The sequence below is a fragment of the Zymoseptoria tritici genome, chromosome 3 (genome assembly GCF_000219625.1).
Source record: "Zymoseptoria tritici IPO323 chromosome 3, whole genome shotgun sequence".
Lineage (NCBI taxonomy): Eukaryota > Fungi > Ascomycota > Dothideomycetes > Mycosphaerellales > Mycosphaerellaceae > Zymoseptoria > Zymoseptoria tritici.
The window spans coordinates 632,763-659,105 of NC_018216.1; the positions used below are offsets into that span (position 1 = coordinate 632,763).

The 26,343-nt window shown below is 53.3% G+C and overlaps 10 protein-coding genes across 10 annotated transcripts; 1 reads left to right on the forward strand and 9 right to left on the reverse strand.

Moving 5' to 3' along the window:
• Positions 1-1,084: 1,084 nt before the first annotated feature.
• On the reverse strand, positions 1,085-2,145 carry MYCGRDRAFT_103583 (uncharacterized protein; the record flags this gene model as incomplete). Its single annotated transcript, XM_003854540.1, has 2 exons — positions 1,085-1,928; positions 1,983-2,145. 2 exons carry the CDS (start codon positions 2,106-2,108, stop codon positions 1,110-1,112), a joined length of 945 nt encoding a protein of 314 aa, XP_003854588.1.
• Positions 2,146-2,594: 449 nt separating this feature from the next.
• Positions 2,595-6,234, reverse strand: MYCGRDRAFT_56278 (uncharacterized protein; the record flags this gene model as incomplete). Its single annotated transcript, XM_003854539.1, has 5 exons — positions 2,595-2,991; positions 3,046-3,271; positions 3,324-5,908; positions 5,969-6,047; positions 6,145-6,234. The coding sequence occupies 5 exons, from the start codon at positions 6,232-6,234 to the stop codon at positions 2,813-2,815; spliced, it is 3,159 nt and encodes a 1,052-aa protein (XP_003854587.1).
• A 270-nt stretch (positions 6,235-6,504) lies between these two features.
• On the reverse strand, positions 6,505-10,567 carry MYCGRDRAFT_99415 (uncharacterized protein; the record flags this gene model as incomplete). The annotated part of the gene is made up of 2 exons (XM_003854538.1): positions 6,505-10,429; positions 10,493-10,567. The coding sequence occupies 2 exons, from the start codon at positions 10,565-10,567 to the stop codon at positions 6,713-6,715; spliced, it is 3,792 nt and encodes a 1,263-aa protein (XP_003854586.1).
• Positions 10,568-10,832: 265 nt separating this feature from the next.
• Positions 10,833-11,746, reverse strand: MYCGRDRAFT_69382 (uncharacterized protein; the record flags this gene model as incomplete). The annotated part of the gene is made up of 3 exons (XM_003854537.1): positions 10,833-11,285; positions 11,340-11,640; positions 11,688-11,746. 3 exons carry the CDS (start codon positions 11,744-11,746, stop codon positions 10,881-10,883), a joined length of 765 nt encoding a protein of 254 aa, XP_003854585.1.
• A 387-nt stretch (positions 11,747-12,133) lies between these two features.
• On the reverse strand, positions 12,134-13,838 carry MYCGRDRAFT_85019 (uncharacterized protein; the record flags this gene model as incomplete). Its single annotated transcript, XM_003854536.1, has 4 exons — positions 12,134-12,444; positions 12,505-13,218; positions 13,276-13,544; positions 13,594-13,838. The coding sequence occupies 4 exons, from the start codon at positions 13,836-13,838 to the stop codon at positions 12,134-12,136; spliced, it is 1,539 nt and encodes a 512-aa protein (XP_003854584.1).
• A 1,531-nt stretch (positions 13,839-15,369) lies between these two features.
• MYCGRDRAFT_91435 (uncharacterized protein) lies at positions 15,370-16,161 on the reverse strand (the record flags this gene model as incomplete). The annotated part of the gene is made up of 1 exon (XM_003854535.1): positions 15,370-16,161. One exon carries the CDS (start codon positions 16,159-16,161, stop codon positions 15,370-15,372), a length of 792 nt encoding a protein of 263 aa, XP_003854583.1.
• Positions 16,162-16,703: 542 nt separating this feature from the next.
• On the forward strand, positions 16,704-17,939 carry MYCGRDRAFT_91436 (uncharacterized protein; the record flags this gene model as incomplete). The annotated part of the gene is made up of 1 exon (XM_003853636.1): positions 16,704-17,939. The coding sequence occupies one exon, from the start codon at positions 16,704-16,706 to the stop codon at positions 17,937-17,939; it is 1,236 nt and encodes a 411-aa protein (XP_003853684.1).
• Positions 17,940-18,743: 804 nt separating this feature from the next.
• MYCGRDRAFT_91437 (uncharacterized protein) lies at positions 18,744-19,301 on the reverse strand (the record flags this gene model as incomplete). Its single annotated transcript, XM_003854534.1, has 2 exons — positions 18,744-19,061; positions 19,125-19,301. The coding sequence occupies 2 exons, from the start codon at positions 19,299-19,301 to the stop codon at positions 18,744-18,746; spliced, it is 495 nt and encodes a 164-aa protein (XP_003854582.1).
• Positions 19,302-20,173: 872 nt separating this feature from the next.
• MYCGRDRAFT_22994 (uncharacterized protein) lies at positions 20,174-21,859 on the reverse strand (the record flags this gene model as incomplete). The annotated part of the gene is made up of 2 exons (XM_003854533.1): positions 20,174-21,246; positions 21,322-21,859. Coding segments are annotated over 2 exons (1,611 nt in total), but the record flags the coding sequence as incomplete, so codon positions are not given.
• Positions 21,860-22,317: 458 nt separating this feature from the next.
• MYCGRDRAFT_91439 (uncharacterized protein) lies at positions 22,318-25,203 on the reverse strand (the record flags this gene model as incomplete). The annotated part of the gene is made up of 1 exon (XM_003854532.1): positions 22,318-25,203. The coding sequence occupies one exon, from the start codon at positions 25,201-25,203 to the stop codon at positions 22,318-22,320; it is 2,886 nt and encodes a 961-aa protein (XP_003854580.1).
• Between the last annotated feature and the right edge of the window lie 1,140 nt (positions 25,204-26,343).

Below are 26,343 nucleotides of genomic sequence, written 5' to 3' on the forward strand. Positions count from 1 at the left end.
CGCGGGTCTTGTTCGGTCAAGCGTGGGAGTGGAGGGGATGGTTGGAGCGCGGCGGAGCGACGGCGGCGAGTAGGTGAATGTAGGAGATGCGGATGCACGTGGTTTGGAGGAAATTAGCAAGGGTGATACACGCGACAAGGACGTTCGTTGCGGTGATGTTCTGGACGAAGAGTGGAGTGGAAGTGAAATGTTCGTCACTTGGGTTTCGGGCTGCCCTCCTCTGGTCGAGACGAGATCGTCGTGGTAAAACCTAAAATTCTCAGTTCCGGTTCGGCGAGATGCGGGTAATCAATGGGTAAGGCTATATCGTCAGACTTCGATAGGGTAGAGTGTTCCTGTCTTGACATACAACATCACCGACGAAGACGACAACAAATCAACAGTGACGGAGAGTTGAGGCGCTCGTCTGTCCCGGGTCTGGACTCTGGCACTGCAAAGGAGATCGAAGCAAGGCACCGCCGAGATGACCCAAGGACCTGACAGTGGCGGTGGCAAGCCATAAACGTCTCGCGGTACGTCTGCGCCTGGGTTTGCTGCCCACGTCGCAGGCATAGCATTGTGCGTGTACCTAGGATCGAGAGGTAACACCCACGTGGAAGAGGAACGCAATCACCAGGGCGCGCAGGTCCGGTCAGATCTATACATATATGTACCCAGGTACTGCAGATCCCGACAAGGACGTCGTGCGACTGAGCTGCTGTCCAACATCGACCGGCGAGAACAACAATGCGCGCCGCCGGAGCTCCTGACTGCGTCTCCCTGTACAACATGTCGAGTCCGGTCCGCGGTGCAGACATGTCGGGCGGACCGCCCAGCCACGATACGTATATACCTTACAAACCTGTTCGGTCAGGCATCCCAGCTTCTAGAGCCGGTTTCAATCAAACACATGCCCGTAGCTGACACGCAGCACCCCTAACCTCGATCTTCGAACTTGTTTGCGTCCATCGACCGACATGGCATATCCCTCCCACCTGTCGGAGCCTGCGTGCATCGCGCTGCCTGACATGGAAATTGCAAGTCAAGTTCCGTCGACGATCATAACAATTACGACGTACCAAGTGACAATCATCCTTTAATTCATCTGATCATAGCTACATTGTCAACATTTACAACTTACTCCCACCCTGCTTCGCAACCCTCATCTTTGCCCGTCCATTACTCAAACAAACCTTCCCGCCCTTAACCTTAGCATGAAACCTCACCTCCTCCCACCCCTCCCCATCCACCTTCCCCGTCTTCCAAATTTCAGTCACAACAGTGTCCCCTGGCTTCACGGGAGATGCAAACCTCGCCGCATACTCCCGTATACTCGCGGGATCCCCTCCACCGATCAACTTGACCAACGCATGCGCCGTGACATTCCACGAGTACAGTCCGTGAATAATCACCCCTCCGAATCCCATCTTCTTGCCCGGCTCCGGGTCAATGTGCAGCGGGTTATAGTCTCCATTCAACCGGTACAGTGCGGCCGTCTCCTCCGTCGTGACATTCTCATGCACCGCATCCGGCTTCTTGCCCTCTGGCGGCGGGAAGTTCTCTCCCTTGGGACCCTTTGGTCCACCCCAGTTTCCTTGCCCAACAAAGAACGCCGAGCCGATCATACTGCAATATACCTCCCCGGACTTGGCGTCCACGATATCCGTCTGCGTCTCCATCACCGTCCCGGGCTTGCCTTTGTCGTAGACACCGAGGACTTTATGCCGGGACTCGAATTTCGAGCCCGCGGAGGTGGTCGGGATGGGTTTGTAAAAGATCATTTTGCGCTCGCCATCGAGTACGCGGCGGGAGTCGAGTTTGGGGACGCCCGGGATGTCGGGGCGGGAGGAGGCTTGTGCGGCGTAGAAGTCGATGACTTCTTGGGTGTTGTTTTTGAACGGGAGGATGATGGGGTAGGTCGGGAAGGCGGCGAAGTTGGGGTGGAGTTCCTGGCATTGTTGTTAGATGAGGTCGTGGAAGTGGATGATGGGAAGCAATCTCACGTAGAGGTAGTGTAGCTCATCAGCTGTGGCTCCGATGCTGTTGGCGAAGAGGAGGACGTCGCGCTTCAGCCATGATACCTCGACGGGTGGGCTCTTGTGGCCGGCTCCGGGATTCTTTTCGCCCATTTTGTGAGGTCTGGATGTAGTTCTGGTGAGTAGTGAGGGTAGGTTACAGGGACAAGAGCTGTACACGCAGGACGATAGCATAGTTCTATAGCTTCGGCAGCGGGGCGGCAATATATCAACTCCACCTCAACCTCGGTTGCAACATGCCGGACTTCATCCTTCAAGACGAAACACGACACGTTGCAGTGCAATTCATCGGGATGATATCCTCGCCGTGGCATACTTGCCATTGACGACGTCACAATACAAGACTGACATTCCCTATCCGACTCGTATGAGTGATCACTCCGAGTCCCCAACTGCCAGTAGGCAGAGCCTTATGCATCTCTGCATCGCGGTGTGCAGACTTGACCGCAGCAACCAGTGCATGTGTTCGAGACATGATTGTCGTCATCCAGCCGGACAGCGCTGATAGACAAAGAAATTACAGGAAGAGGTGTCGATAAGGGGTATCTAAATCGTCCAATGCAAGCCAGTGATGTAGCAAGCAAGGACAGAGTAAAGCGAAAGGCCGAAAAGCGCTGCGCTCGTGGAACGGAGAAATCTACAGAATAGCGAAGTTCGCAACGTCACTCATCGCTCAAATCGGTGCAGCTGTGCCGGCTGAGCCTTCGTGATCACGACCTCCTACATGCTCGAGCCAGCCACCCTGCCATGCGGTCGCTAGATTTTCGGGAGAACATCAGTTGACTCACTTCAGCCTTTCAGCTCGTGCCGTTGGCAGGCTGCGGTGCAGCAGCACCTTCAGCTGCTGCGTGCTGCTGCTGTTGTTGCTGGGCGATCTTGTCCGCCTGTTCAAGGGCAGCCTTGATGACTTGCTGCTCTTCCGGACCGAGCATGGCGGTGAGCTGATTGTAGAACTGTGGTTGCTGTTGGGACATGGCTGGTGAACGACGTTAGCAGTGAGTCCATTCCATCGTGGGAAGTTGGGACTTACTCTCAAGAGTGGCCTTGAATAGACCATACGGCTCCATGTTGTCCAGCGGTGTCTCGAGCAGGCTCTCTTCCTCGAGCTCGTCGTCTCCGTCGTCGTCACCCAGCACAGTGTTGAATTTGCTAGCCTGCTGGCTGAGGAAATCGAGGTAAGCCGTGCTTTCGTCTTTGACATCGGTGGTCTCTTCGGTCTCTTCGGCCTCCCAATCTTCGCCTTCCCACTCTTCTTCCTACCAGATTGTCAGTATACCATCACTCACTATTTGAGTCAGGACAACATACCTCTTCTTCGTCGTCGTAGTCGCCACTGAGACCGAAGTCGTCCTCCTGCTGCGCCTCTTCTCTGTTCTTCAGAGCGGCGGGAAGAGTCTGGAACAGACGCACAATACCCTGTAGCAGTCTAGGCCACCCTTGTTGCACGCTCTGTGGAACCTCATCGCCCCGCAATGTGAGCAACGCTGTAATCGCGCCGATGGACAGCTTCTTGTCGTGAACCCTGGTGAAGCTATCGATGCTGCCAAACCACTTGCTGAAGAAAACGTTCGTCCAGTTGTTAGCTTCAAGCACATTCAGGGCCAGGCGTGGGTTGTAGTAGATGGCGTTGATGACCATCTCCATCAAGTGTGTCTTATACGACTTGACCTTGAGCTCCTCGCTGGTGAGGACAGTCATGGCGAGCTGAATGAATTCGGGGATGTAGTGATCGATGCCGTTCTTCAAGTTAAGCATCAGGATCTCTGCCAATTTGCAACCACAAATTCTGTCCACCCCACCAACTTTGTCATCCTTGAAGATGGTTCGGACCATGTCGACAATTGCATCGAGATATGCAGGGTTTTGCAGAAGCGCCTGCCAGCCGTAGTTGACAAAGTTCTCCAGAGCAGGGAGCATGTCTTCGAGATAAAGCTCGGCGCCAGACTTGAACGTCCGGTGGATGAGCTCGAAAGCCTGCCACATGGTAGGTGAGATAACCTTTGCGGCAAATGTGCAAGAGTCGATGATCTCAAAGACCTCGTTGTAAAGATCGTAGAGTTTGTGTTCGAGGGTGATGGTGATGACGGGCATGAGAATGGTTTCCAGGTGTGCGAGGACGTCCGGTGTGCTCTCCAAGGTAAGGATCAAAGTGCCGATGGTTTGTAGAACACCCAGCGCGGTGATGCTCTTGTCGTCCAAGAAGTCGCCGTAGCCGTCTTCACCCTCCTTTGAGCTGTTCCGCTCGATGAGTTCGCGCACAATCCTCACATACGTATCGCGCAGCTGCTCGCTAAGGGCCACGGCGAACGGTGTAAGTTCGGCAGCGAAGACCTCAACGAAGTCCTCCATCACGTTGGCCAGAGCATCGACGTCGACCTCATTTGCCAGCTTGAGGAGCTGTTGCATGATCTGAGGTATGTTCTGCTGCATCATGACTCGAATTGGGTCATGGCGGATGAGAGGTTGGAGAGCAAGTGCAGCCTCTACGCGCACTGGTAATGCAGGATCGGCCATGGACTCCAGGATGTTGCGGTAGATGATGCTGAGGTTATTCGGGTCCTTGAAGTCCAGCGACTCGAACTTCTCCAGGGTGTCGCAAGCTCGTGCACGAAGGAAGCCATGCGGACTCCGGAATTCGGGAAAGACATGTCGTACAAAGAAATACTCGACCTGGTCGGCGATCGGACTCTTCTTCCCGAGAATGACATTCGCGAGAGTACCAATCATCCGTAGAGCTCCCTCCTTCTCACGTGGGTTCTTCTGGTCTTCAGGAGCCGCCTCGTACTTGTTGACGATGTTGTTGATGAAGTTGAGCACTTCGAATGTCTGCTTCCTCCGTGCCTTGGTGAGAGTTACCAGGAAGTTTGTCGCTGCAACGTCAGGCGCTGAAACCTCCTCGTAAAAGTTGAGCTTGCGGTGAAGGTACTCTGCTGGCTCGTCCTCAAATTGCTCCAGATCCTCGTCGCTTTGGCAGAGTACTGGGAACAACAGATGCTCAATGAGAACTGGCATGTGAGGCTTGAGATGATCCCACATTGCCTTTGGCTTGACACACTCATCCAAGAAGCCCAGCGTATACGACAGACAGGGCTTGCTCAGCCACGACTGCTTTTGCACCCACTTCTCGACTTGAGCAAGGTAGCCCTTCAGAATCTCCGGCGCGAAAGTCTTGATGAAGCTGTTGGCAACCACCGTGTAGTCCTCGCCGTTGCCCTTCTGCAAGCTCGCCGGGTTGCCATACCGCACGAACAGTCTGTTCAGATTGACGTATGCCCACTTCTTGCACTTCCACCAGTGATTCAGCTCCCGCTCGTCCAAATCTTCCAGCATCGAATTCTGCGGCGGATCCTTGGATACAACCCGTAAGAATAGCGTGCACCAGTCCACCATCGATTGATGTGATCGCAACTGCATCGGCAGCTCCAGGTAAATCGCATGCTTGTACGCCTTCAGCACATGTCGTAGCATCTCACCCGCCTCCAAGCTATCCTCGTTCACCAAGCTGTTTCCAATGCTCAAGAGCTGCGGGAAAGTGGCCTCCACAATCTTGTCAAAGTCCTGCCGACTGTCTCCCAATTTGAAGCGGTATGTCCGACATATTGCGAGTAGACACTGAAGCCCTGCAAACACAGACGGCACATCTTGCGCGCTGAGCAGTTTGATCGTGATATCCACGAAGTCGGGCCACTGCTTGGGAAAGTCGCAATGCAGAATCTTTTGCAGAGCAACGATCAACTGTGGGCGGATGTTGGGTTGGGCGGATGCGATCACGGGGACGAGACGCGAGCGGACGGCAGCCTTCTCGTTATCGGCGATTGCGGTGGAGGTCGGAGGTGGGCCATCATCGAGCTTGGCCCAACCTTTGTTGACGCGGTTCTTGAAGTAGACGGCAGCTGTTGGTAGGTCAGGTCAGCATTTCATTGATCAGGAGATGGCGGGGTTCTTGCACGCACTTGACAAGCGAATGCCGTTGTCCTGCTCCCCCTCCAGGATATTCAGAAGTGCGTCCAAGAATCCAGTAGTCTCCTCTGCCTGCGATCGGGTCAGTCTCTGCACGAATTCGTCCTTTCTCCGATCCTCCGAGCCACAGCATATGGTATTCCCAAAATCACGATGCTTCCTCACGTACCGCCTTCAGCTCCTGCTCTGCCTGCCGGCGAACGTCCGCATTTGCATCAAGCGTGGCCTGAATGCGGCTCCTCAGACCGGCAGCGTCCATGTTGTGTACAAATTTACAGCCAGAATCCAGAGCTCTTTTCAGAAGTATCACCGCGGCCAGCTGGGAGATTCGTCGTGGAGGCCAGAGAAATACGAAAGTGGTGCTTGACGGTGGTGTATCGCGGGGGAATAAATAAAAGCTCAAGAAAAGCGACCCTTGAAAGCTGGAAGGATGAACGTGTTGTCGGCTTGGCAGCGCGGTCCTCTAAAACCTTGTTCCTTGTGAAAGACAACGAACAAGTTACATCACACGATGAAACCGTTGGCAAGGCATCCGATGAAAGGATAGAGACGAGATCGATCTGCTGCTAGGTACGAAATTCATGGCAGTGGAGAGCGGCGCAGGTTCCACGTGTCTCACTTCAATACTGCTGACAATCACAGATATCACAAAAAGGTAAATCTACGTCAGGAACGGCATCATTTGCAGGGGGCTACGTGTTCCTGGCTCGTCCCTTGCCTCTACCAAGCAAACCCTACTACATGTATAGAGACGCAGTAGCACAGATGTCTCTCTTGATTAGCTCCTGGCAAGTCTGCATCTTGGTGAATAGCGTAGGATCACCAATGATCCGCGCCGCATTCTTCACCTCTCTGCAGGTCTCATCCAATCTCGTGATGACCCTGACGATCGTGCCCTCCAACACATCTGTCAAGTCTGTGATCTTGCTGAAAGGCATCCCGCGCGCCCACTCGTACACCACTTCCACCAGGCCGAAACGGGGGCGACTGACGAAATCGTTCGAGTCGTCTGCTGAGAGGATGACTTGGTGTAGTGTCTGGTAATGATTCACTTTCTCTGAGATCTTGACGATTGTCTCCATGCCCTTTTCAAGCGCAGGGGTGATGTTGGGCGTGATGTCGGTCTTCTCCTGAAAGACAAAGGATGACAGGAGGGCGACGATCTCCTCAGGCTCATAATCGGCGAGGACGTTCTCCAAGACCAGTTCAGTCAGTACAAGTTCGTCCGCGGAGTGAATCTCGCAGGCCACTTTGCCTTTGAGCTCAACTCGTGTTTGGTCGTCGATGAATCCGAGATCCTTCAACACACAGATTCGCTGCTCGTAATCGGGTAGAAGCTGCAGATTCTGGTCTGACATGAGTTGTCGGATAGAATCGATCTTGTCGCGAATAACCCACTGATCGTGCGCCATGGCAAAATGCTTCGGAAACTCGGGACAATGGATGCATTCCTTTTCTTGCGCCGTTGTGGCAAGCTTTCTCCGCTCATCCATCAGACCACGAATGTTCATGTCCTTCAGGTACTTGTAGTAATCGAGCTCTGTCCACGAAGATGATGTCCATGACTGACATGTTGCGAGCAGCTCGGACTTGACATGGGTCAACGCCTCTGGATCTCTCTGAAGCACAGCATTGAGATCCATCGATACGTGTGTGCCGGTCAGAGCCTCAATACTGTCTAGAGGGATCGTAGTGTTCCTCAACTGCATCTCCTTGTCGTTCTGAGGCAATGGCACAAAGCGCCTGCGGAATCGAGGCAAGTAGGGAAGGAAGTCAGGATCCTGTCGCTTCCTCTGGTTCCGGTAGAGAATTTCTAAGATCTGAACGGTCGGCGGCGAGGCTTTGCTGGCGCCCTCTCGGAGAAGTACACCTGCTGTTCGTGCATTGTTCTTCCCTCTGAAAACGATGATCCGCTTGGGCTGAAACATCCTTCGTCCCACCGGAGTAGAGAGCATCGCGAGATGAAGGTCAGCCGTCAGTCGTTGATAATTGACACTGGCTTCCTGACACGCATCGATGTCCTTGTCGCACGTATTGCAAGACTCACGCGTGACCTTTGCTAGATCTGCCTCAGAAAGCTTGATCTGCTTCTCGTGCTCGGGTAGCAATGCTTGGGTGGCGTTCTCAGAGAAAGATCGCTTGATCATCTCTTCTATCTTGAGAGCTTCCACTCGCAACAGATTTAGTATCATGTTATACGTGAGTCTGAATTGTGAGCGGAGCTTGGTGGGGTCGCCGAGCATCATCTGCCGCAGACGGCCTGCCGGCGGCGCCTCATCGCCGCCAGGCGTCACGATGATGACGGAACCAACAGTGTCCAGACCTCTTCGACCAGCTCGACCAGCCATCTGAGTGTACTCGCCTGGAAGAAGGTCTCGGAAAGACTTGTTGTCGTACTTGCGGAAGCCAGAGAATACGACTGTCCTTGTCGGCAAGTTGAGACCCATGGCAAATGTCTCCGTGGCGAACAAGACCTTGACCAGTGTCTTGGCGAAGAGGATCTCCACGCACTCCTTGACGATCGGGAGCAGACCTCCATGGTGCACTGCAATACCTCTGCTGAGCAATTCTCGAAGACGTCGAATTTGCGGCAATTGTCGGTCGTCGGGTTTGAGTCGAGCCAATGACTTCTCCAGAATCATATGAATAGCGCTCTTCTCCGTGGCAGTGCAGAAGTCCAAATTCGACAGGGCATCGGCATTTTCCTCGCACCTCTTCTTCGAGAAGACGAATATGCAGCACGGCAGAAGCTCTTCTTTCCGTAAATGCTGCACGAGGTGGACCCAGATGTTGCGGTCTTGCGCAGCAGTAGTCCGGCCACCTCCGCGACCAGTGCGTGCAATGTTCCCCTGACCGCGGGTTGCTGGCTGACCACGTCCTCGCTGCTGAGGCCCGCCTCGTTGGTTGCCACCGCCACGTTGCTGACCACCACGAGGGGCTTGACCACGGCCACCTCTACCTCCACGACCTACTGCTGCTGCCGTATCTTCTTTCTCTTTGGCCTTTTGTTCCGCCGCAAGGATCTTGTCCTTTCCGCTCATGGCATCGTTGGCGTCCTTCCAGCCTTTCTCGATAAAGTGCTTGGTCGAGTCCACAATCTTAAACATCTTCTTGTCGGCCCACAGATAATGCTCGAGTGGTACAGGACGCTTCGGCGTTGAGATGACGTAGATATCTTTCTGCTTCGTTCGGCCTACCCATGAGGCGAACTCGTACGTATTCGGTACAGTAGCAGACAGCATGATCAACGTCACGTGCTCCGGCAGCATAATTATGACTTCCTCCCAGACCACACCGCGTTCAGAATCATTGACATAGTGCACCTCGTCAAATATGACGAACTCGACATCGCGAATGAGATCGGCTCCACGGTACAGCATGCTGCGCAGAATCTCGGTGGTCATGATGAGACAGCTGGCCTCCGGACGGATCTGGACATCTCCTGTCAAGATACCAACATCATCAAACTCGGTCCTGAAATCGCGGAACTTCTGATTACTCAGTGCCTTGATCGGAGATGTGTAGATGGCTTTCGTCATGTGCTTTGCAGCCAATGCGATGGCGTACTCAGCAACAACGGTCTTGCCGGCAGAGGTGTGAGCTGCAACAAAGACTGAATCGCCATTCTCGAGATGATAGACAGCCTCTTTTTGAAAAGTATCCAACTCGAACGGCCAGTCTCTAGCCATCTCAGGCACAAGTTCTCGAAAATTGGTGATATCGCGATTGACATCCACCATGTGAGCTCGTTCTCGACCGCCGAACTTGTTACGTCCTGCGGCAAGAGTTCCATGCGGGGCCAGTGCTGGATACTCTACAGGCAAGAGAGCATCGAGTTCCTCGTCGCCATCTTCGCCGGTGTCCTCGTCCTCATCGTCCTCGTCCTTGGGCAAAGGCACGCCTTCCGTGGCATTTTCAGGCAAGTCTGATTCTTCTTCCAGGATTTTCTCAACCTCCTTGGCCGTGTCCTCTTGCTTCGGCTTTTCACTGGCACGAAGTCCACGGCGGAATCCGGGCGGAACCGTCAGCAGCCCGCCTTCTGAAGTGAAATTGATGATCCGGTTGAGCTTGTCGGTCTTGGTCGAGCCATCAAGCTGGTTCTGCTGGAGAAGCTCATCCTCGTATGCTGCTGTCGCCTCAACCGCGTCAAGGCCGCCAGGCGCAAAAGGATAGAAACCCGCGGCTCCACGAACGAAATCGGCTCTGTTCGCAGGCTTTCTGAGAAGTGAGGTCGAATTCTTCGCGGTAGCACTGTTTGCTGGTACAGTCACTTCTTTGTAGCCCGTCACTCGTCCTTCCAGACCCTCTCGCGTAAATCGGATGATGGTTCGAGTCTGGGTTGGTCCGATCGCAAAGAGCTCATTGTAGTTTGTTGGCGCTTCCCATCTCTGCTGCAGCCTGTCTAGCCATTCTGGACTGAATGACGTTGAAGGTGTCAGAAATGTCTTTTCCAGCTCGCTTTTGACTTCTTCTAATGATTTCCGGATGCGCTTGCGAGGCCTCGTCTGATCCAAAACGTCATCGAGCTCCCCATCAAACTGGTCGGTGTACAGATCAAGCTTCTCAAGCGCTGATGGCAAAGTGTCCGCCATCATTGACAGTCTGAGGCGTGTTCTGTGTCGACGCCGAACGGTGACGTTCTGTTTGTGCCTTCGTAAAGAGGGTGGAGTTCAAGCTTCGCGGGTGGGCTTGAGAATCAGGCATCAAGGCATCACAAAAAGCGAGAGCTGAGGAAGGAGACAGATCTTCTCGACACTCTTCCCTTTCTACACACTCTTGACAACCTTACCCGAGCCTCGACTCTGGATTCAGCTCCGACATGAGTCGCGAACCAACAGTGACGAGACATGCGACAACAGGGCTCAAAGGTCACTGATTACGCCCGATGATGGACAGCTACGGGAGCTACTTCAGCCCTCCAGAGAGCAAAATGCTCTGCCCAGTCATATATCCAGTCTTACACAACATAGTTACCACATTCGCACACTCCTGCGTAGAACCCGACCTGCCCACCGGAATGTTGCTCACATCGCCTGGCGTACCCTTCAAGAACGCCTCATCAGGAATCATACCCGTACCGGTGATCATTGCCGGCGCAACATCATTGCAGGTAATGCCATCCTTGGCTAGCTTGATCGCCAGGTTCTTCGACAAACCTTGCACGCCCGCCTTGGACGCGGAATAGTGGCAGCCATTGATCGAGGTGCCTCCTGCGGCGATGCTACTGATGTATACGATGCGGCCCCATTTCTTCTCGATCATGTGGGAGACGGCGAGCTTGGTGAGGATAAAACTTGCTCGGAGGTTGACCTGTGAAAATGCTCAGTACACTCATATTTAGCAGATGGAAATACGGAGACCAACGTTGATGGTGTAGTCCCATTCCCCTATGTCAATCTCGAGAATATTCGACGTGCGTTTTCCGTAGCCGGCATTCGCGATCAAGATATCCGGACCGTGACCATGCTCGGTTCTGATCTCGTCAAAGAGTCTGTTCAGATCGCCATCGGACGCCATGTCGGCCTTATGTGCGGTGAGTTTCCTTCCATTGTCGCTAGCTTTCAGCTCATCGATGAGCTGATCTACCGAGGCTTTGTTCGAGGAGTACGTCAACGCGAGAGAAGCACCGTGTACGAACAGATCGCGAGCACATGCAGCTCCAATACTGTCAAGGAAGTGAGCATTGATCGTAAAGCAGATGAGTCGCCTTACCCTCCTGATGCACCTGTTACGAGAGCCAGCCGGCCCGAGATCTCGTTGTCTAATGGCATGATTGGTTTTGAGTATATGGTTCCACTTTGGATGCTTTGCCAAACGCAACACAGTGTTATCAGATTGGGTCCGATTGGTATTTCTCGGCAAGCGAAGATGTTGTGGAAGAGGAAGGCACGAAGGGAATGTACTTCAGTAACCCTAAGAGGTTGGAGCTCGGGCTTCGGCACGATTTGGGCCGAGTTTGTCGAGCTGGTGAAGGAGTCCAGAACAGAGCAGACTTTGAAGACATCCCAGACTTAATGCTTCGATTGCAATGGCACTCATACGGAGGGATGGAATCATGACAATTCACAGCGAATGAGATGGGTGGCGAAGTCGACGCAAAAACGCATATCTCAACGCAACCAGCGAGCTTTCAATAGCGCAGCCGCTCCAGACAAAACCTAGGTGGTGAACATGTACCGCGGATTCTCATCGCCCATGGCCAAAATTTCCTCCTCCGTCTTGCCTTCCATCAAGTGATCGCGCTTCCCAAGAGCGCGCTGTTTATTCTCCCAATTGAGATACAGAGACAGCGAAGCGAACGTTATGGCACCGAGCCCCACCAACGAGAGATTGACGGCATGGCCTTGAGTGAAGTATGGCTTATCATTAGTCGGGTAGAGGAAGGGAGCGACCACACCGGCAATGTTGCCCAGCATGATTTGCGTGGCGGAGGCTGTGGTCCGTTTTCCATAGCGAGGATTGTTGGTGTCTGTGAGAGATGAAAGTCAGCACACTGTCAACATGGATCGACGATTTTCAACGCACTTACTCAACCACGCAATGTTCAGTCCGAGAGTGATGTAGATGCCCGCGGCAACGAGAAAGCAGCCGAAATATAGCACACCGGGTGGCCCTCGAGAAAGCAGGGTAGCATAACCTGCAGCACTAACACAGCCCATTACCGCGGCGATGGGACCACGCATCTGCTTCCAGTCGCTAACCCAAGCGAGACAGATGTAGACGATGGCGCCGGTAGCATAGCAGGGCATTGTCAACAGTTGGGTAGTGGCGCGACCGGCTTCTGGCATGATCTGTTGGATAATGGTGGGCAAGAAGGTCGAGTAGGTGTAAAGCATGCAAGCGTTGCAGAACTGAGCCACGGCGAAGGCGTATGTCTTCCAGTCCTTCAGAGCTTTCCGAGCATCCTCCCACTGGAAGGTCTCCATCACTCCCATTTGGGCTGCACGGCGAGCGCGGACGAGGTTGCGCTCATCTTCGTTGAGATAGTAGGCAGTATCGGGCTCGTCCGCGAGGACGAACCAAGCGGTGACGCCGACGGCAATAGTCGGGATGCCTTCGAGGATGTATATCCAGCGCCAGCCGCTGTAACCACCCACTCCATCCATGTGGCCGATACCGTACGCTAGGAGACCTCCAACGGATCCGGCAATAGCAGCAGAGACGAAGAGAAATGCAGTGCGGAGAGCGAGCTCCTGTTTGGTGTAGAAGAAAGTCAAGTAGACGACCATTCCTGGGAAGAGACCTATGTCCAGATGCCGTCAGTGCTGATCTCGTTGTGATAATGGGCGAAAGCACATACCCGCCTCGGTGATACCAAGAAGCAGTCGACAGACGATCAAGCCCGCGTACGAGTGGACGAGTCCGCTGAAGGTGGCGACAAATCCCCATGCAATCGTGATGCTTGGTATCCAGCGAGATGGACGAACGTAGTGCTTCATGATCCAGTTACTTGGAAGCTCGCCCAAGACATATGTGACGAACAGGATGGAAACAGCAATTTGGAACATGCTGCCCTCCATGCCGAGCTCCTTTTCCAGGCCATACAAGCGAGCGTTCCCAATATTGACTCTGGCTCAATGTCAGCGTTCTCGCATAATTTGAACAAGAATTGATGTACCGATCGATGAAGCTCATCAAGTAGAGGCCCATCACCATAGGGATGACATGCTTGTCAATCTTCCAAACAAGAGCCTTCTCCGCGACTGGATCGATGGCGGCTTGGAGTCTGTCGATACCTCTCTCGACGAGGGTGTTGTCGGGGGTTTTCTGCTCCTCTGTCTGGTAGATGCCAGCCTTCTCTCGAGTAGGAGTAACATTTCCTGAGCTGGACTCGACAACGATGTGAGCGGTATGAGCACCCATGACGAGATCTCTTGTCGATGAAATGGACAATGAGAGGACGCAATGAGAATCGCGTGATGAGAGGATGAGAGATATACAGTCTTACCACATGTTCTCATATCCATGGGGCAACCGCCAGGTCGAGATGCCTGGGTGTGACCAGCATGATAGCGAAACTCAGCCCCATAGGGCAAAGTCTCCCGGCTATTGCTCACGAGCCAGGTGTTCCTCCATCAGTCTGCATAGTCGCAGGCGGCTCGAGTTCGCTCATGTGGACAGGACAGCGACCGAATGAACTGCCGCGTAGGGTCTTTGCTGCATGCTGCGGCGCTCCCAACCTTCCAAGACGCAGCACGGAACAACTCCAACATTGTCGCGTCTTGGACGACTAGGTTAGTTCTACAAGAGCTTCATCCAGCATCCTAGTCTCGGCTCGATGTCGGCAAATATAGTATGACCGAAAGATTATGGCGACGGCTTCTCGCGGAAAGCCAGGTAAGGTATGTTGCCATATCGAAGGCGCAGCGAGCAGTTTGATGAAGGGGTGGTAAGCTGATGGAGGAAGCATCCGTCAAGTCGTAAATAGAGATCTTCGTCATTTAGTTCTAAAGCCTAAGGCCGCAACAATCCGACTAGGCGAACTTTGCATACCTCCTCCATCACCGACCGTTCTTACTTGAGATAACTACACACAACAACATGCATCATCTCTCTAGGTCGAATATCTCGAATCCGAGAAATTTCGATGCACAGGCCTGGACTTGTGCTTGTACCAAGATGGGACGAGCTGACAATATCAGCAAGACCAGTTGTCGGCCTGCTCTTGGACCTGGGAGACTTCTTCGTACCTCTTTTCTTCCGCTCAAGTCGCACGCACCAAGCCATTCATGTGTGATTGCTCCGGTGAACTTCAAGCGATGACGAGTCGAAGATGTATCATCGATACGGCCTCTTTGCTGTCGCAGTACGGATTTGCGATGGTAGAACTTCTCAATCCTCCATGCAACATTCGCCGCACGACTCCCGCTCGCTTGGCTTGGAATGTGCAGTCTGAGCTGGGGTACGGAAATATCCAGTGCTCAAGAACGCCAACCTGGTCGACCGGCTGTCATTCTTGGCGACCATCATGTCGCTCTCATAAGTGATTCGTGTCGTCAGTCGAGATGTTCGGACAGCTGGTCCACTAAAGCAGAGGTGCAAAGAGAATTCCCGTATACGGGCGGAATCGACTAGGAAGGACCCAGTGGTTCTTGACATTGTTAATCGGACTTGTGGAAAAAGCAGATGATGCTATCGCACGTATTTGGACAGCTTTACCACGAACTCAGCCTGTGCTGACCAGCCGACAGGAGACATTGTGCTTATTTCGAGATGGAATGGTCACCGAGCTGGCGACGATATGTGGTGATATATTGACCTTCTTTATCACATCCTGGAATGCCAAGGAGCAAAGACGCTTTGTCCCCCAATGTGGCACCGATTCGTGCTGATGCTCCTGTCGATTTCCAACGCCCTGCTCCCTCCGAATCAAAGACCCCATCTTGATCCTCTTCTACTCCTGCTTCTGCCGCTTCCTCTTACGGCCCTCGTCTCCGCTTCGCGGTGCCGTCCTCTTGATCTTTCGATTGGGTACCTTCTTCATCTCGAGCTCTCCTGGAAACAGCGGTCCCTCGGCGAGTTCCGGATGATACCACACCTGTGTCGCAACCTCCAGCTCCCTGTTCCCAACCACCCTATCCTCGAATCTGACGAGCGCAAGTCTCTGCCTTCCCCCGTCCTCCGGCCGATGGACGAGAAACATGGTAAAGTTCGAGGTCAGCATCTTGAAGGCTTGGATGATGTGATCTTCATTCATCGTGCGGACAATCGTCGGCTCGTGTGAAGCTTCGTCCTTTATCTCATAGCTGTCTGCTGCTCCGCGGAGATGGAGGAGGAGGAATATGAGATTGATCTCCTGCAGGGAGCTACTCACGGTGAAGCCAGTTGTTTGAATGACGTCCTCCGCGGCGTTGAGCTTCTGAAGGGAGCGGTATATGTCGAAGTGGAAGTGCTGCCGCGGGAGGACGGTGTCGTAGGTGGCGGAGAGCTTGTAGTCGTCTGTGAGGGTAGTCTTGGGAGATGTGCGGATGTGGATCATGTCGTAGTCTTCGGAGCCGGGGCGTTTGGACAGACGCAGGAGTTGCTTGAGGAGTGAAGCGCTAGTTGTGTGGAGGGAAGTGAGGACCCGCGAGGAGAGGCGGATAGGCGAGGTCGTGTCCGCGGAAAAGCTGGAGCGAGCCGTGAGGAGAGCATTTGAGAGGCGGTTGGTGTGGGTTGATTTCTTTGGCGGTGCATGGAGCGACATGTTGGTGCAGCTCACAGCTTGGGTAATTTTCAATTTCGTGGAGGAATTGATGTTGTCGGATAGAGCTGAGAGCTGATGAGAAGTCATCTGATGAGCAAGAGGGCGGAATTTTGTCATCATGAAAGTGACATTGTTTGAAGAGTGAATCAAGGTGCGTGAGCCTGCATGTGATAATTCCCATTGCCATTTTTCTGAGACCTTCTCGCAACCAGCGGCTCATTCACTCTCTTGAGGAATAATTGGCGGAGAACGCTCGCCATCGTGAATGCTTCTCCGCCTCGACATGCTCTTCTCCGCCGACTCATTCACAGAAGCTGGGTCGAATGAGTTCGATGCACAGCATGTGACGCTCTTGGCGGCCGGCAGAAGTGAATCTCGATGTCGCCAAGCCTTTATGCTCATTCACAAAGTTGTGCAAGCCTCTGGAACCTCGGCCTCCGCACCGGGACTATAGGAGCTTGCTTTTCCCACTTTCCCGCCACTTCTATCTTAAGACTTTCTGATGTCGGCCCATCGAAGATCTCCGATCTGCTGCTGATACCATGTCGAGCACTCTGGCCGCTGCGCAACCCGAGCCGTCGAAATTCCTGACCGTACCCGCGGAGATTAGGGAGCTCATCTACAGAGAAATCCTCCACCCGGATGCCAATCGAGTCTACTACGAGGACGAATACACCCACTACAACTATGCGCCAGCTCTTGTACTATTCAAGTTGAACCGTCAAATTTGGCACGAATCCCGCAAGATCTTCCGCGACTTGAACGTCTTCGTTCGTGTCGAGACCCCTTGGCCAGAGGCACAAGACCATGTAGCTCTGAAAGGCCATGTGCCCATCCTGATCTCCAAGGACAAAGCCCGCAAATTTCAAGATCACAGCCTGGAAGTCGGCATCGATGCTCCAGACCACACCAACCCGGACATCGAGACGCAGTGCTTCGTCCTACTGCTCGAAGATCTCCACAAATTCACTCGTACGTGGTTCTACGCCGACCTATCTCATCCTGGCATGAACAATTACCTTCGCCTCAACCTCACGCTCCGAGATCCATACACTCCAGATTGGGAGGAGGGCCGCATTCCTAAGTCTCTCCAACGGCGCTTACTGCTACCTTTCGGTGAAGTCAGGAATCTGAAGGATACTGTCATCTGCGGCGAGCTCAAACCCTACCGCGCCATCGTGCAAGAACTTCGAGATCATCAAGCCGAACCCCATGTATCGCCCGAATCCTGTCTCCGCGAGTCGACCCGTCTGAAGCTCGCTGGCAATGAAGCGCTCAGAGCTGAGAATTATCAGGCCGCACTGAAACTCTACAACGAGTCCTGGTTGGCGATGCATATTGTGATCAAAGGTCGACAGCGCCATATCCACGCAGACGCCTACTTTGGGAAGATCCTCACCGAAGAGCCGTTTGTACAAAAGCATGGACAGCAGCAGAGATTGATCCTTCGCGTACAGCTGGTTGCAAATACTTGCTTGGTCTACCTCAAGCTGAAAGAGTACGAGAATTGTGTTTTCTGGGGCATGCGGACCATCAACGTGGTTCGGGAAGCAGTGGGGATTGATGAGCGAACGATGATCTCGCCGGAAGAGGAGGCGGTGAGAGGCTTCCCGGCTGCCGACCAGATGGGCAAGATTTACTACCGCGTTGCGCTGGCTTGGAAAGAGTTGGGCGACGTGAGCGAGGCCAGGAGGCTGCTGAAGGTTGCGAGGATTTATCTGCCGAGAGATGAGAATGTCATGAGAGAGGTTGCGGCAACGGCTTTGAAGTTGGGCTAGACTCAGAGACTGGAGAGCATATTGTCATGCTGAGAAAATTGTAATCGGGTGATGGATTCTGGTATGCCATGCTGCTCGTACGGTCATATGCTCCTGTGAGCCAAGCTGATCATGCGCCAGCATGTGCGTTCATGCAACGTCGTTCCGAGCTACACAGTGCTCTTGGAGTAACAGTACTCAGACTCTTCTCTTTGTCTTTACCCCAGCGACCGCTTCTTTGTGCTGCTATGCCAATCTTACAAGGGCCCCATCGCCCACACATCTCCTAGGCCTCCGTGAGCAACGAGTGCAACGTCTCCTCAAATAGTGGACCCGCAATAATGCTAGCCGCAGTCAAGACTTGCAAGTCCTGCACCGACTTCACCACGGGTCCCTGCGTCAAATCAAACCTCTCCTGAAAGACAACTTCCTGAAAGTTCTTCGGATGTCCGCTCATCACAGCCGCATAATTGAGCGTATTGCGACGCCGAACAGTGGTATTCCCGATCATCGCAAACTCGTCGTACATGTTGATGTATGTGTCGATGTGGCAAGGGTTGAGCGTGAACCAGAATGGAAGACTGTGCCAAGTAAGGAGAAGTTGGCGGGCTGCGAGCGCTGCGGTGACTCGGAAGTAGTAAATGGAGGGGAGCTGGAACTTGACTTGCAGTCGTTCGACCAGATCGAGGGCGCTGGACACGTTGTGCATGGTGAAGTTCCATCCGGGCCATGGTTCAATCTGCTTTTCAAGGACGTACCGGAAAGCGTCGGCGATGGTGATGGCCACACGGCGGCATTTCGAGGAACGAGAGATCTGTGCTGCAGTCAATAAGAGTATTTGACAAGGACGTTCAGCATACTTACGATGTCGGCCTCCATCCGAGAGATGACACCGGCTCTCTCCGTGGTCTCAAGATTGGCGATCTGTATGCGCAGGTATAACAGCTTCGGTCGGAGTACCTCATAGTCCTCGGTGGTGGGTTCGTCGAACACCGCATCAGGGAAGTGGCAGTTTTTCAACGCTCTGTAGGACTCACCCTCCACCTTCGAAAAGAGTCGAACTCGTCCGGTAGCGTCCAGGCGGCCGTAGTACTCAAGACTCGTCATATCACCGTCGTAGCGCTCCTCGATTCTATGGCCAACCTGGAGCACATTAGCAGTGATTAGCTTGCGAGACGGTTCAAGGAAAAGTCGGCACTCTCATACCTTCAGTAAGCGCATATGAGCAGTGTGGATGTCCGTCCATCGCCGCTTCATCTCCTTCTCGTAGTCGCGCTCTTCGACATCCGTGCGGGATGTGGTGATGTTCGCGATCCTTGCAAAGACTCTCGTATCAGACACAGAGATCACTGCACCTGTCGTCTGACATTGCGCTTCCGGCATTGTCCGTCTGATTTTGCAATGCGTCTACCGCGCGTGGTTCCGAAGATGGAAGGACAATAAAGCTGATGAAGTTGGTTTGCAGCTTTTGCGCTGCAAGTGAATTGGCCGGCCTCAGGTTTCGTTTGCTGCATCAGGACATGGTTCCTACGGTAACCAGAGACGACCTGAAGAGAGTGATCAAGTGGACAAACCAGGAGTTGGATCGCCCAGCGGTGAGAACTCTGGGACGACAAGCGCATCTTCACCGCTAGCGGAAGTGGCTCCTTCCAATTCAAGCAGTTCCGCAAGCGAAATGCCTTTCATGTGACAGCCTTGGCAGACCCAATCTCGTCAGCGCAAAACCCGATGGACAGCATACGGTACGTCGACTTGGCAGACTCATGTTGGAGACCGATTGAAATCTCAATCTTGTACTGTATTGTAGTTATGTAATTTTTAATCCACAGTGTTCTCATCCGTAGTAGTAGCGCCACCCGTTCTTTTCGCTCTGAGACCAGATGCCCATCCAACCCGTTTTCAATGCCCAAGCCATCTTACAAGATGCAAGCCTATCAACGCCCTACTCAGCGACCTCTTCCACGACGACCGCCTGGCTGGTTCGGAAAGAAGGTGGGCAGCCGACCTCCCATGAACTGCGGCGCCAATCCTTCAGGTCGCTCCACATTAGGATCATTCTGGAGTCTCGCCCACAACGCGACTTCCTGAGAGATTCCCCAACGGCTGTAACCATGCTTCATCGAATCGTGCACGGTATCGCGTAGGAACTGTGTGAAGACCGAAGCAGGAGGTGATGCCAGACCCATGTTGGCAAGGAACTGCGGGAATGAGCTCACTTGTTGAATCTTGCGAACCTCTGCGGCGAGCTTGGTAGCGGTACCGTACGGAGGCGCACCGCGAGAAGCGAAAAGATGATCGCGGAGCTCGATCAACGACATTGTTTTCGATCCGCCTGTGTTGGGATCTTTTGTCGTTCTCACGCTGCGCACCACTTTGCGCATGAGGTTTAAGAACATGAGGAGACGGTAGCTGGTGAGTCCCGCTTCGAACGTCTTCTGGAGGCGGTACTCGCTGATGTCCGAAGTCTCCATGAAGCTCAAGTCGGGAAGGTTGCTTCCTCTGCCATCGAGCATCCACACAACGTTGCGGGTGACGGCCTCGCGGATGATGGCTTTGGAGAAGTCCTCGGTGACCTCGATGTCGCTGATGAGAATTGCAATAAGGAGGTAGCCGAGGTTGGGACAGTCGGCTTTGGTTCTGCGGTAGGCGATGAAATTTTCGACCATGGACTGGGCGTCCCTGGCAACATTTGGACGTTCGATCGAGACGCAGAGAAGCAGGTGGAAGAGATGGAAGTAGCTCTCCATCGCCTTTTCCGAGGCGTGCTTGAGGCTGCTCTTTGGTCTGACGATGCCGTTCATCCGATCCCTCTCCTCTTCTCCGTCATACTTCTGAGCTTCGCCTGATAGTCGGACGACCACTTCATTCATAAAGGAGTAGAGGACATTGTCGGGATTGATCTGGCCTCCTGATTGGCGTGAGATGTCTGTCAATGACTTCGTCACTTGACCTTTGACCTTGTGCCAGTGCTTCGCCGAGAGCGGAAGAGGCAGCCAGTGTTCGAAGGGAAGCCCTTGTACCGACGTGCGTACACGGCACTCATCGAAGGCCTGACGAGAGAGCAAATCAAATTCCGACTGGATTGCCTTGTACTTGACGTGAACTCCCACGCCGAGGTCGAGGTGATGAAGCCCGCCCCTCAAGGTGAAGCAGTGAAGCTCGCGATTCCGGATAATGTCATAGTCGCGGATGAGATTGCTGAATCCATTCCAAGCCCGAGCGGCGATGAACAGATCCTCTTCATCGAGAAAGTCGCAGATGTCGAGAAGCAGGTCGTTTGGCAGATCTTTCAGCTTTCTCCATTGAGTTTGGTTGTTCGACGACTGGACTAGAAGCTCTCCCGAGGAAGTGGCGCTGTGGTGTGCAATTTGTTCCGCATGAGCGCGCAGTCCCTCGCGCCAACGAGCAGGAGCATCGTCGGTCGCGTCGATCTTGCCCGTCTGCAAAGCGCGCTCGGTGCCGAATCCGCACTCCATGCAGTGATAGTCGCATGATTTCGGTGAGCGGTATTTCGCCTCCTCATCCTGCCATTGTCTCCGATCGACAACAAGATCTTGGGGACCACCGTAGTCTATCTGCTCGATCGTATCGCTGGCGAAGAAAGATAGCAGCTGAATGCAGATGCCCTTGAGCGTGTACGCCGGTGTGTACAAGCCGTCGACGTCAGTCTTGAGAATGTTGATGCAGATGTAGTCTTGGAAGACATTTGGATGAAGCGTCCGGCTCTGGATTGTGACATTCGGCGGCTTCAGTGGATAGTCAGAACCGAACTCGATGGTCAGATGGAGTGCATCCTCGCCCTCTGGCGTCAAGATCAAACACGCGGTGGTGAGAGCGCTGGAGTCTTGAATGCGCAGATCGATGCCAGGGTATGGCTTGGAAACGATCTCCTTGATGTCCTGGCGAAGACGTTGGTGAAGAAGGGCAGCAGTGCCGGCGGTGGTGGCTCGATTCGTCATGATGGTCGAACGCGCTGCAAATCTGACGATGAGCACTTTGTGGGACTTGGGAGGTTCGTGTAAAGAGGAAGGCGGCCGCTCTTAAAAGAGCAAGGTCGATGTAACTCGGAGAGAGGAACAGTCATCGCTTGCTGCGGAATGCTGCATATGGCGTGTTTGCGAACAAACGCCAGCCGGTGTCTCAATCTGGAAGCTATGAGACCGTGCTAGCATGTGACAATCCATAGGCGCTCAAAGTATGGTATTCACTTCCGAGGTCGGACCAGCAGATTCGATCGACCACTCGAGCCACGTATTTTCCGATAGATGAACTGCGCATGAGACATGGTAGCGATGTATATTGGCTGGGAGAGATTCGTGGTGGTACTCATCTCCACTGATTCAATGCGCAATGGAGCAGTAGCAGAATGTCTTGCATATTCGTTTCATACAATTTGAACTCATGCAACCGGCCTTTCCAGAGCTTGCACATTGACACCCTTCCTGACCACGACCCTCGGCCTAGTCATTCTCTGATGCGTCTCCTTAGTCGTCCATTCCGGACCAATAGGCACACGATTCGCTCTCTCATACTGCTCCTTCGTCTCAAACACATGCGGTAAGACAGGAGCCAAGTACTTCTTGCCCTTCCTCTCGTGCTTCTCACTGACGATGACCTTGTCCATGTTGCGATCCTTGCGGTTCTCGGCTTTAACGCCGCCACCAGGAACCTTCGTTTTAAACAGAGGGTTGTGTTTCGCACGAGCGTTGGCTTTGCGGACGGACTTTGAGAGGCCAGTGCCAGCCCAGTTGCCCCAGCCTGGGAGGTGAGTGGAGACCTCCTTCTCGTCCTCGGAAGCGATCAGAGCTTCTTTCTCGGCGTCGAATGCGGCTTGCACGTCGTCACCTGCGAATGCGCGCTGCTGAAGAGATTGCTTCTGTTGCGCGGGCGTCAGGATGGGGTTGGAAGGGTCATCGTCTGCCGAAGAGTCGCCATCGTTCGCATCGCCTTTGTAGGTCACCGTCGTCCAGCCGGAAGTGTCAGCAGTCGCAGCTTGACTGGCAGCTGGCTTCTCACTGACTGAAGAAGCATCTTTCGATGGTCTTGTAGATGCAGCGATATTTAAGTCCATCTCCACTTCGACGTCACCCCTGGCCTTCTTTGACTTGCCCTTTGGGGCCTGCAACCAGTCATTCTTGGACTGCTTTGAATCCTCGTCAATGTCTTTCAGCCAACTTGATGCAAGAGGTCCGCTCGCGGTCATCTTCTTTGGCTGAGACTTGAGACCTGCCTTTTCTTTGCCAGATGGCTTTTCGGTGACGATGTTGACTTCTTGGTCGTCGCCAGGCGCGTCGTCATCATTATCAGAACCTTCAGGCGCCTCAAACTCCAGTCTCTCTTCCTTTGGCGGGGCTTTTGCAGCCTGCTTTGCAGGCCCAAAGATAGCACGTCCGAGACTCTGTTCCTCTTCCTCGCTGTCGGCATCTTCCCCGTCCCGACCTGCGAGCTCTTTCCTCAATCGCTCCACGTCCTCATCGTTGGCCTTCTGCCTTCGCTCATCAGCAGCTCGCATGAACTTCATGCCCGCGAGCCCTTTGGTCGGTCCGCTGTCACTCTTCAGTCCATCGAGCTTCTTGAGAGTGGCAGTGTCGTCCTCGCCATCATCGTTGTCCTCGTCACCCGTGTGGAAGTCGCTGCCCTCGTCGTCAGAAACATCGCGGCCGGCCATCCGCTTCATGAGCTCCTCATTCCTGCGCGCTTGTTCCATCACGCCATCTCTAGCATCCTCATCCCAGACAGCCTTGCCAGTAGCTTTGAGGGACTTGGCCCACTTTGAGTCCTTATGCTTTGTGCCCATCCGCGCCTCAGCCCTCTTACGATCCTGTCTCTCCTTCTCGTCTTCGTCCATCGGATCGACACCCATGCCTTCCAAAGTCAGACGTTCCTGTTCAGCCATCCTTTCGCGCTCCTTCCTGTGTACTCTTCGGTAGCTCTTGCTTTTGATCTTGGAGATACGCTTCGCCTTGATCTCCTCTCGGAATAGAAGCTCTCGAGCTTTGCGAAGCTCTGCTCGCCGGCGCATGACTTCCTCTATCGGCAGCTTGTTGGTCGCCAGCTCCTCGCTCTTCAGCAAAGCTTGCTCTTCGTCGCCGACGTCGCCAGCTTCGGCTTGCCCATGTCTAGCAGCCAAGCCTGACTCTTCCATGATTCGCTGAATGCTCTCCTCTAGCTCCGAATGTGGCACTTGCTGGCTGGCCGGCATGAACTTCTCTTTGCCGACAGTTCCAGATTGGTCCTTGGGATCTTGCAAAGGGAACGAAAGGAACTCAGCTCGACGATTGCGTGTGACGGTGTCCTTCCATCTGTCAAGCTGCTCTTTCGCCTTCTGCGTGGCGACCTCACGATCGATGCGATCCTGCTGGCGTTTCGGTAGGGGAGCAGCAATGGGCCCAACCTTGGCCGCCTTCTTCTTGGACTTTGATGTGATCGCCTCTTGAGCTTGAGCAGTGTCCGCGTCGAAGTCGTCGAATCCGGGCATGCTAAAGGCTTCGGCTGTGGAAGGGTTTGCGCTTCTAGAAGATTTGTCCATGGCTTCGAGTCGGTCTCTCATGCGAGCTGCTCGCTCCTCGTCTCCAGCTTCGCTATCGTCATCCTCGGACTCTGACTCCGAACTCTCCTCAGCTTCATCGTCCTCTTCACTGCCGCTATCCTCGCCCATATCTTGCTTCGTGGTATCCTTGCCTCCAAGGACCTCTTCATCGTCATCGTCCAGCATCGTCGCCAAGTCCACTCCATCGTCTCCAAAGCCTTCCCCGACATCATCCTCGCTGTCGCCATCGTCGATCTCGCTTCCATCGCACTCGTTGAGATCCATATTCCTGGTCGACGCGGCCTTCTTCTTTCCCTTGCCCTTGCTTTTCGAGGAGCCCCGGAATGTGAAGCTCCCAAAACGCTCTTCATCGGAAGCGCCAAAAGCCTCGTCCGAGTCCAAATCGCTGTCGTCGTCATCCTCGGCCATGCCACCCATGGTCCACTCGTTCCCGGAGCTATCACTTCCATGCTCCATCTCGTCGTGTGTATTGGCTATACCTCTCTTTGCAGGCTTCTTCCGCTGTGGCTCCTCCTCGTCATCCTCTTCCTCCTCGTCTTCTTCACGACTTCTCTTCTTCTTCGGACCATCGTCAAGGTCCTCGCCCAATCGGTGGCGTGGAATTCGACTTTCCGGGATCTGTCTCGCGGCCGAAGCGTAAGCGTTGAGCGAACGCTTCTTGTTCTTGTTCTTCGACTTCTTCGAGCTCGACGCTGTCGCCGAAGCGACCGCGGAGCGAGCGATTCGAGGAGGCATTTTCCAAAAAGTGATGTCTAGAGCAACGAAGCAAGTTCGCCGCTCCAAAAATTTAGAGATGCCCCAGCTTCGAAAGTGAAATCTTGGCCGGCGATCTTCAACTTTTATCCGAGCGCATCCCCGAGCCTCGCCGCAACGACACCACCTCGTCCATACTTTAGAAGTTACTTGCAAGGTATGCACGGTGCACGGTATGCACGGTCGCAATTCCGGCTTGGCTTTACACTACGAATACTACCAAACTTCGACGAATTAATGCACTACAACTATAGCTCCGATTAATAAAGCGCTTGCTAAGCTAAAAGAAGGAAAGGAGACCTGTATTTAGAAAATTGCGACGAAGCATAGCGTTAACTGTACGACTTTATTAAAGCGATGGCGTGGAGTGACTAATTCTCGAGCTAAACATAATGAAAATGCCTTAATATTGTCACATTAACAAGAGCGAACTCTCGTCGCATATATCGACACCCTTATACGCAGAGGCATTCTACTAACACCGGCAATAGTTCTTACCTTTGCTAAGGACATTGCAGGCTATCTACTATACCCTTTATAGGTCTTACGGTTCGTACGTAGGCACACAGACATCGATTCTCGATACCTTAATCTACTAGATAAGAACCGCAAGCAGGCCGACTCGATACATTAATATAAGGCCTACTACAACCTGCTAAAAGAGAAGGGAACGAAGTACAACATTAAGCCGTAGAACACGTACAACATAGACGAGAAGGGCTTTATAGTTAGCATACTTTAAAAGAGCCGGAGAATCTTTATAAAGGCTTACTACACTAGCGGTCGGTTAAAGGGCTTTATACAAGATAGCAACCGTAAATAGCTTACGTTGTTAGCTTGTATCTGTGCTAATAGTACCTTACTACTACCGTGCCTTATTTACAAGGCTAAGACAGGAAACATTTAGTCCTTATAGCTGTAGGATTTTAAGGACATTTACGAAGCGTTCTTCGCGTCCTTACCGAACGGCTAGACTAACAACAACCTCGGATTACACTAGATAAAGAAGGTATTCGAGCCCTTTACGCGTAAGAAGTGTAGAAGGGGATACCGGCTCCTTGTTATCGATAGCTATAGCTCTTACGTAAACATAGCGTTCTTAGAGTTCTGCGTGCAATACCG